Raw genomic sequence first — 9733 nt, forward strand, 5'->3', positions numbered from 1 at the left:
GTTGGGCAACCAAATCATTATATTACAATTTATAAATAGAAAATAAAATTATCGGGTGAGACTGGGGCACTGGGGAAGACGCAAAAAAAAGTCCTCATTAAAGAGTTGCCTATCAGCAAACCCAGTTATCAAGGACCCGAGGAGCACTCCTCTCAGCTAAAAGTTGCCCCTAAACCAATAAGTTCCAGTACAGCTCTTCTTTTTCTCTAGTCTCTTTCCATACCCACTTTCCCAATCACCTGTGCTGCTCACATCCCCAGATCTTAGCACGCCTCGGTTTCGGTTTCGCCCAGAGCCTGGAGTACTTCTATACTCGGATGCTCAGCCCATTAACTCCTCCGCCAAGCGGTAAAGTAGTCGAGAGTACCAATGCATGCCAGTCGGCTGGACCGCACCCCCGGGGAGCAACGCCCCGAGCGCGTGCAGCAGGCGCAAAGGCGCGAAGGCGCGGTGGGCCCACTGGTGACTCTCCAGAACCGCGTAACAGGAGGCGAGGACGTCGTTCACCAGCAGCGTCCCGTGCGCAGTGAGCGGTGCGAACACGCCCACTGCTTCCTCGCGGGCCACACGGGCTACGCGAGCCGGCCGGAGCGCGTCCCCGCCTGGAGCCAGCACCGAGTCCCCAGCGCGTAACCGGCGCGCGAACACCGGTGCAAAGTCACCAGGAGCCGGTGCTGGCCCACGAGCCGCGAACACCAGATGCCAGGGTGTGAGCAACAGTTTGCGCGGAGGCTGCTCGGTCTCCACAGCTACGAAAGAGGCGCGGCGCTGCAGGTCCCGGTCCAGGAAGAGTAGCACCGGCGTGGGCACCACCCGGCCCGCTGCATCGGCGGCCAGTACCCAGTCACCACGATGGAGTTCTCTCAGCCCCTTCCGCTCGCCGCTCCGCAGACGCACTGTGGCATTTCCCGGAAAGCAGCCGCCGGCTCGGACCGCCAGTGAGTTATCTGCAAGGAGGATTAAGACCAGATCAGCAAATACAAGAACAGATTCTAGAAGATGTGGGTGAAGCCCAACGCAGACCTCACTAGTCACGGGATATCGTTCAATTTCCAGGGATCTAGTCACACCTTGGGTGTAAATGGAAAAGTTGGTTTACAACACTACTGCCTGTTTGGTCCCTTGAGGGTAGCAAGGAGACTATCCCCCATGAAAACCCCCTTTGGATGGATCACCATCTGGCGTCTACTGTACCAGCTTTGACCGACACGTGGACGTGGTTTCGGGACTCGTAGTAGACCCAGTCGAAGCCTGCTTCCACTGCTAGGCGCGCCAGCAAACCATACTTATTGCGGTCACGGTCAGACGTGGTGATATCCAAGGCGCGGCCTTCATAGTGGAGTGAGTCCTGAGCGTGGTGGCCATCCTCGTCCCAGCCTTCAGTCACACGTAGGCGCACTCCGGGCCACATGTTCATCACCGCAATGGCTAGAGCGTTCACTCGCTCTTTGCAACGCTAGTGGGGGGAATAAGCAGCCAGTTTTCCCACTGCCACTACCATCACCACCGGGCAGGCGATGGGCAGGGTGAGGTGCAAGGGACCAGTAAGGCATCCGTGCATCCTTACTCTCTGGACCAAGTCCATTCCCTCCCGAGTTCTCAGTGTCCTGGGGAAGCAAGGGTCTGAATAGGTGTAGTCACCAATCTGTACTTGATTGCCAGGGCATGCTTAGAGAACCGAACCATGGAATTAACCCCTCTGAAGGTGAGAGGGTATCTCCATACCTAGTTATTTCCCCCCATTTTCAGTGCCTACATCTCACCCTTATTTGTCCCAGGACCTCAGTCCAATCAAAGAGAGACTCATAGGAGAGAGAGAGGATGAAAGTTTGGCTAGGGAGGGCCTGGCTCCCCGAATCGAGTCCTATTTAAGCCTGACCCCCGCCCTGGGCCCCAGTTGCCCTCCCTCCGTCTGATTCATCTTTTGTTTGGTTGCCTTCCCCAGCACTGGGCATCGCTTCCTTCCTTCCTTCCTTCCTTCCTCCTCCTCCTTTCAGCCTCTAGCATTAACCCATTGGTGGTCTGGGTGCGCCCCTACAGAGGTGCCCAAGAAGAGCCGCGTGGGATCAAGGCTGCTGGAAAAAGAGTCGGGTGGCGGGGGCTGCATAAAGTACAATGGCTATTCTCCCGGATGACTTAACTAAGCGAGAATCTCGGGCCGAGGCCGGGAACGCGTCGGGAGAAGCGGACTCAGCAGCTCCAGCTACAAAGGCGCTTTTCAGCCGCCCCGGCTCAGGGAGAGGAAAGGGCAGAACGCCGCGCCCCACATCCCTGCTCCCGCCCGCCAGGTCCCCTCCCCCAGCGTGGCCAGCCTGCCACTGTTTCAGTTCTGAGAGCCCCCCATCTCTCTCATCTCTGTTTCAGAATCAGCCCTTAGAGGCGTGGGAGGAGCAGCACCTGAGAATGGCAGGACCTACCTCCACCTCCCGCGCAGGGTGCGAGTGGAGGAAAAGGAGCCACAGACGCAGGCCTGCACCCCCGGGGGAGGGAGGCCACGGTTATCTTGGCGGCTCCCGTCTGGGAGTTGGAGACCTTGGCGCGCACCAGAGCCGCGACACCACGGGAGCAGCAGCGCAGGAGGAGCGCAGAGAACAACTTCTTTTTCTTTGTCCCTTTTCATCTCTCACCTCGAACATGGATTCTAAATGATTGCTAGAGGGGCATTCCCTACCCTCTTTTCTAGTCAGCTGCACCTCTGAAGAGGCGCTATACAAGTGGTACTCTTTCCAACTTCGTGTCGTTTTGTCCCCTAAGAAGGCCCTGACCTGCGGGGGCAGTAGCCCAGAACAGAGGAGCCAACTCAATAGAGTCCTTTTGCAGCCAGGGTGTGGGAGATAAGCAAGACTGGGTGTGTGTGTGTTGGGGGGGGGGGGTTGCCCGGGCCTTTGGAGGCCTCTTGAGCCTATCCCTTGTTCTGCCCCTCTGCTGCAGGTTTCAACCAGAGGGAAGCACTACAAGGCTCCATGGCCAAGGTGGAAAGGAATGCTCCTTTCTGATTTCTAGAAAGAGAATGACTTCATCCCTGGAGTGATTAGTTTTCACCCTTAACCACAGCAAGCAGGAGGTAGAGGCAGGAGGATTTCTGTGAGTTTTACATAGCAAGTTCCTGGCCCATAAGGGCTACATTAAAAAAAAAAAAAGAAAAAGAAAAAAATCCTTCTTCCCTGTACAGGTTTTCCTAACAAAGTAACCTGGAAAGCTATGGCAGTGAGAGGAAATCCGTACCCCTTCCTCTCCCCACCTCCCTACTGCACACACAATTAGGTGTTGTAATGGAAAGTATATAGGACTCGGAACCCTGAGTCCCAAATTCTAGTCTTGGCAACGCCATGAATTTAGCTGTGAGGCCCTGATTAAATTGCTTTTTCCCCCTGGGACCCACCTCTCAGATATAAGTGAGGGGCGGGGTGGGGGTGGAGAAATATGTCTTCTGAATTTCCTTTCAGTTCTGACATTCCAGGACGTGACCAGAGAAGGTTCTTTTCCAGGTCATGGTCCACCGTATTCCAGGCAGGTTCAGCACCCATCTGTAGCAGGTGCTCCATAACGGTAGTTGAATTTAATTATTTATTCGAGGCAAAGGTCTCACCATTCATCTATCTATTCCGAGGACGATTTTTTGCCCAAAGTCTCTCAAGACGGAGGACAATCCCTGACCACCCCATTCTCAGGAAGATGGTCTGGTAACCTGACTCTTGCCCATTCCTTTTTCAGCCCCCTTCTTTTTGACTCAGAACTTTTGGACATCAGGCCAAGAGCCAGGCTAAGCGTAAAGCCTTCTGTAGGCTACCTACCCTAGCCAGCTCCTGGCCCCCAGCTCACCCCAGCCCTTCCTGCCTGGCTCGGTGGCTGACCCCCGGTCCACGCCTCAGCCATTTCCCGTCTCGCCTGCCGCCATCCTCCTTTCCCCGCCCTCACTCCAGCCTCTCCCAGATTCACTCTCACTAGTCAGTTCCTCCTCCCCCTCCCCATCCCAGCCTTTGCCGTTTGGATTCCTCCAAACCACTACCAGCCAGCAGGTTATTTGCTTTCTTGAAGGATGTGATGAAGGAGGTCTTACTTTATTTTAGTTTAAGGCCTCGGGAGATAAAGTGACAGTTCATACCCGGGTAGGAAAACCGACGAGGAGTTACTGATGTGCAGGAGAGCAGGTGGGGAGAAGCGCTCCTTACCTCTGTCATCAGGCGGTCAGCCCCGCTGTTCTCCTCATCCTTGAAGATTATGTCGGGGTTGTAGTTGGGTACGAGGTCCCGGAAGCGCTCGGACCCCCTTGCTACCCTCCCCTCCGCTGGCCCACTCGCGCCAAGGGTCCGCTCGGGCACACTAGGCACAAACTGCTTGTACAGCAGAGGCACAAGCTGCTTGCGCACGTATCGCCGCCGGCCAACCGGTCCCCGGCCCGGCCCGCAGCTCTGGACAGACAGTGCCAGGAGTGCCAAGCAGCACAGGGGCAACAGACTGGCCCGCAGAGCCATGGGCACCGTGGAATTGGTTCAAAGGGGAGCGTTATGGTCCTCAGTAACTCTCCTGTCAATTGGACATCTCCACAAGAGCCAGCACCGCTGATAGAGAAGCAAGCTCCCAGGGTACCTGGAGCGCTGGTGGCTCCGAACACCTGGCAACCACTAATTGCCTACATGCCCCGGGGAACCTGGAACCTACCACTGATAGACTACCATTACAGGGCAGGTGGGTCGAGGGTGAGTGCCGACCCAGCCGGCCCCTGCTGCCCAGCTCCGGTGCTCCCAGAACCGCCCTGACCCCGCCTTAAGTGGTCCCTGGCCCCGCCCCCCGTCCTTCTCCCAGGACTGTCCCGCCCTCTCCCACCCAGGCGGGGGGATCAAGCGGTCACCACTGCTCCATTCTTCACTGAAGTGTGTCCCATCCTGGAAACCAGGCAGGCACCTGCTTAGGAAATCCTTGAAGCTTTACAGTCCTGGCTGCCTGGATAAGCATCCTTCTACCTCCGAGTCTAAATTAGGAACCAAACTATCTTCCTCTGCTAGTCTTTGCTCCCAAAGTCGACTCTGGCAGGCCATGCCCGCTGCTGTCATCCAGGAAGTCTGAGTTCCAATTTCTGCTTAAGGCCATCCAAGCCCTTTGGGCATACAATCAAAGCTTCCCTCCTCTGTGGTCCTCAGGTCTTCCTGGTTCTTCTCCCTCCACAGTCATCCATAACCAGAAGTGGATCCCAGAGTTTTCCTTGGTGAGTTTGTATCTTCTGAGGAACAGAGCTGGACTCTCACAAGTCAGTTTAGGGGTGATGTATGAGCGTGCATGCGCCACAACAGTGGAAGTCGGAGGAGTTTTGAAAATCAGCTTTCACTGTGGGCTCTAGGGATTAAACTCGGGTTCATCGGGTGTGGCAAGTCCTTTGACCTGCTCATCCATCTTGCCAGCCCAACGCTTTCCCAGCCCTGTGTCCCCTCAGTCTTTGCCAGGTACTCAAGGGTCACTTTTCATCCCTCTCCCTCCTTCTTGACACAATCTAATGTAGCGCAGGCTTGGTCTTGAACTCACATCACAGAAGGCTGACCTTGAAAGTTTTCTCCTCTGGTCTCCAGCTGCTTCCCAGAGGTGCACCACCACACTGGGTTTATGTGGTGGGGGCCAAAACCAGGGCCTTGGGCTGGAGAGATAGCTCAGCAGCTAGTAGTGCTGGCTCTTTTTCCAGAGGACCTGATTTTCTAGCACCCACATGGTGGCTAACTACCCTCTGTAACTCCAGCTGGGGAGCGTGGTCAATGCTGTCTTCTGGCCTCCTCAGACACCAGGCATGCAAGTGGTACACAGATATGCAAGCAAAACACCCATACATGTAAAACCTTTAAAATAAAAATAAAAAACCCAGCACCTCAAACATGCTAGGCAAGCACACAATTGATTTTTTTTAAAAGATTTATTTATTATGTATACAATATTCTGTCTGTGTGTATCCCTGCAGGCCAGAAGAAGGCACCAGATCTCATTACAGATGGTTGTGAGTCACCATATGGTTGCTGGGAATTGAACTCAGAACCCCTAGAAGAGCAGCCAGTGCTCTTAGGCTCTGAGCCATCCCTCCAGCCCCACACAATTGATTTTTATCAATTGAGATATATCCCTATTTCTCTGTTTTGTCTGAGACAGTCATTTGTAGCTGATCTGGCTTCAATTTGCTGTGTTAAGATGGCTGGCCCAAGGCCTGGTGGTGGCACACACCATTACAGGTGGATCTCTGTGAGGTCAAGGCCAGCCTGGTCTACAAAGCGGGTTTCAGGACTGCCATGGTTGTTATACAGAGAAACCCTGTCTCAAAATAACCAACCAACCAACCAAACAAACAAACAAACAAGATGGCCCTGAAATCCTGAGTACTTTACCCTGGACAATGCATTTTGATTAAGTAGTCATTTTGAAGCTGTTGAAAGGCAGTGGACACCTAAAATCTTGGTCTGTAAGAGGATGAGGATCAGTTCTCTTCACCTCGCATCCTCTATCTCGTCCCTCTGGATCGATTTCCAATTCTCCAGGCCTCTTCTCAGAGACACTTCTTTTTTTTTTTTTTTTTTTTTTAGTTTTTCGAGAAAGGGTTTCTCTGTAGCTTTGGAGCCTGTCCTGGCACTAGCTCTTGTAGACCAGGCTGGCCTCAAAATCAGAGATCCGCCTGCCTCTGCCTCCCGAGTGCTGGGATTAAAGGCGTGCGCCACCACCGCCCGGCTCAGAGACATTTCTTACCCACCAGTTCCTACCACTGAAGTCAGCTCCTCTGAGGATTGCAGCCTGCAGATGGACAGACTTCCTCATCCTCAGCCACATAGCTGTCTGCAGGGCTTTGTTGTTTTGATAAATAAAAAAGACCAGAAACCACTTGGGGAGAAAAGGATTTCAGCTTACAAACTCCAATCACAATCCATCATGAAGGGAAGTCAGGACAAGAATTTAAGGCTGGAGGGCTGACTCAGCAGCTAAGAGCACTGGCTGCTCCTCCTAAAGGACCCAGTTTCTGTTCCTAGCTCCCACATGGTGGTTCACAACCATCCAGAACTCCAGTTCCAGGGGATCTGACACTTTCTTCTGACCTCCCGGGGGACCAGGCGCGCTCATGGTAAACATACATATATGCAGGCAAAACACTCATATTAAAAAAAAAAAAGACAAAAATCCTGAGCGAGAGCCTCAAGGCAAGAACCTGGAAGGACCCAAAACAGGGCTTCTTCTGCCTGTTTTCTCAAGCAGCCTGGGACCACCTGCCCAGGGGTGGCACTGCCCATAGGAGGCTGGGCCCTTCTACATCAATGAAAGAAAATGCTCCACAGATTTGCCTACAGGCCAGTCTTACAGAGGGACTTTCCCAGGTTAGAGTCTTTCACAGGTATGTCTAGAGTTGTTTCAAGCTGACAAAACCAACCAGGACAATAACGTACCTTGAGTTTGCTACTGGAAGACAATTAAGGGTGGAGAGATGGATCACCTGCTTCTCTAAAAGACCAAGGTTTAATTCCCAGCACCCACTTGGCAGCTGATCAGCGGTCCATATCCCACACCAGGGGATACAATATCTTCTTCTGGCCTCCTCAGGCACTGAACCCATGTGGTGTGCAGATATACATTCAGGCACAACACTCAAGACATTAAAAAAAAAAAAACCTAAATAAAAACATTTTAAAGAGTTAGTTCGGGCCGGGCGGTGGTGGTGCACGCCTTTAATCCTAGCACTCGGGAGGCAGAGGCAGGCGGATCTCTGTGAGTTCGAGACCAGCCTGGTCTACAGAGCTAGTTCCAGGACAGGCTCCAAAAACCACAGAGAAACCCTGTCCCAAAAAACCAAAAAAAAAAAAAGAGTTAGTTCGGGGCTGGAGAAATGGCTCAGAGATTAAGAGCATTGCCTGCTCTACCAAAGATCCTGAGTTCAATTCCCAGCAACCACATGGTGGCTCACAACCATCTGGAATGGGGTCTGGTGCCCTCTTCTGGCCTGCAGGCATAGACACAGACAGAATATTGTATACATAATATATATATATATATATTTATTTATATTTATATTTTAAAGAGTTAGTTTTAGGACAGGCTCCAAAGCTACAGAGAAACCCTCTCTCGAAAAACCAAAAACTAACTAAATAAATAAAAATGTAGACACCAGTAATTGGAGAGAGTGGAATCTCATTTGCATCTTAATAAATAAAGCTTGCCTGAAAATCAGAGAGTAAAACATCCACACTGGTCAGCCTTACAGACCAGGCAGTGGTAACACACACACTAGTTGCCATAGAAATTGGGTGGTACATGCCTTTAATCCCAGTCCTACAGAGGATTATAAAACAGGAGACAGCTCTCAGACACAGTCTCATTCTGAGATTCCTGGAGGCAGGATCACTATTTTCAGACTGAGGTCGAGGTAAGAGCTAGTGGCTGGCCGCTTTGCTTTTCTGGTCTTCAATATCAGTCTGAGCTTGTATTAATCGTACTTCAATGTTCCAGCATGTAAGAGTACTTTCTGCTCTTACCAAAGACCCAAGTTTCTCCTAGCTCACAACTGACTGTAACTCTGTCTCCATGGCAGCACCCTCCCTCTCTGGGACACATGTCCACGCACAAACCTGGATAAATAAGAGCCAAGCTTTTGTGCTGGGAAGCACAAAAAAAAGCAGTTAAGAGCACTTACTGTTATTGCAGACCTGTGTTTGGCTCTTAGTGTCCACTTGGTGGCTCACAACTTCCAGTAATTCCAGTGATGCCCCCTTCTGGACACTAGGAGGCATCACACATGCACACAGTACATACACATACTTACACACAGACATTCATACATGAGAACTATAAGCAGATATCTATTATTTATTTTGGTTTTTGAGGCAGGGTTTCTCTGTGTAGCCTTGACTGTCCTGGACTCACTTTGTAGTTCAAGTCTGGATTTGAATTCACAGATCCGCCTGCCTCTGCCTTTCGATTGCTAGGATAAAAGGCGTGAACCATAACTGCCAGGCTAAAAGCAAATCTTAAAAAAAAAAAAAATTGAGGTCGGGTGGTGGTGGCCTACGTCTTTAATCCCAGCACTCAGGAGGCAGAGGCAGGCAGATCTCTCTGATCAAAATCAGACTGGTCTACAAGAGCTAGTTTCAGGATAGGTTCCAAAACTATAGAGAAAACAAACCCTGCCTCAAAAACCCAAAAATAAATAAATAAAATTAAAAAATTGAAGCCCTGCATTGGTGGTGGTGCACGCCTTTAATCCAAGCACTTGGGAAGCAGAGGCAGTTGGCCTGGACTACAGAGTAAGTTCCAGGAATTCTAGGTCTGATACACAGAGAAACCCTGTTTCAAAAAAAAAAAAAAAAAAACAACAACAACAACAAAAAAAACCCAAACAGGGCTAGAGAGATGGCTCAGAGGTTAAGAGCACTGGCTGTTCTTCCAGAGGTCCTGAGTTCAATTCCCAGCAACCCACATGGTGGCTCACAACCATCTGTAATGAGATCTGATGCCCACTTCTAGTGTGCAGTATACAGAATACTGTATGCTTAATAAATAAATAAAAATCCTTAAAAAAACAAATAAACAAAAATTCTAAGATAAGGTCTTTCTAGTATCTCTGACTGTCCTGGAACTTACTATATAGATTAGATTAGCCTTGAACTCAGAGATCTACAGGCCTCTGCTTCCCACAAGCAGAGATTAAAGGTAAGGACCAGGTATACTGGTCCACACCTTTTTGGTTGTTTGGCTTTTTTTTTTAAAGGGGGCTGATTGG

At 51.0% G+C, this 9733-nt stretch overlaps 1 protein-coding gene across 1 annotated transcript; it reads right to left on the reverse strand.

Moving 5' to 3' along the window:
- Positions 1 to 321: 321 nt before the first annotated feature.
- On the reverse strand, positions 322 to 4475 carry Dhh (desert hedgehog signaling molecule). Its single transcript, XM_041642721.1, has 3 exons — positions 4173 to 4475; positions 1195 to 1456; positions 322 to 947 (listed from the first exon to the last, which is right to left on the reverse strand). Exons 1-3 carry the CDS (start codon positions 4473 to 4475, stop codon positions 322 to 324), a joined length of 1191 nt encoding a protein of 396 aa, XP_041498655.1.
- Between the last annotated feature and the right edge of the window lie 5258 nt (positions 4476 to 9733).

Source organism: Microtus oregoni, unplaced genomic scaffold (assembly GCF_018167655.1).
Source record: "Microtus oregoni isolate MIOR12 unplaced genomic scaffold, Mior012 000077F_ref0000221, whole genome shotgun sequence".
NCBI lineage: Eukaryota > Metazoa > Chordata > Mammalia > Rodentia > Cricetidae > Microtus > Microtus oregoni.

Bases quoted from the DNA above. Each gene is read 5' to 3' on its own strand.
- Dhh (XM_041642721.1), bottom strand. From the start codon at position 4,475: ATGGCTCTGCGGGCCAGTCTGTTGCCCCTGTGCTGCTTGGCACTCCTG. The intron at 1,457-4,172 runs GTAAGGAGCGCT...TCCCCCCACTAG, and splicing joins CTGACCGCCTGATGACAGAG to CGTTGCAAAGAGCGAGTGAA. The intron at 948-1,194 runs GTACAGTAGACG...TCCTCCTTGCAG, and splicing joins CCACGTGTCGGTCAAAGCTG to ATAACTCACTGGCGGTCCGA.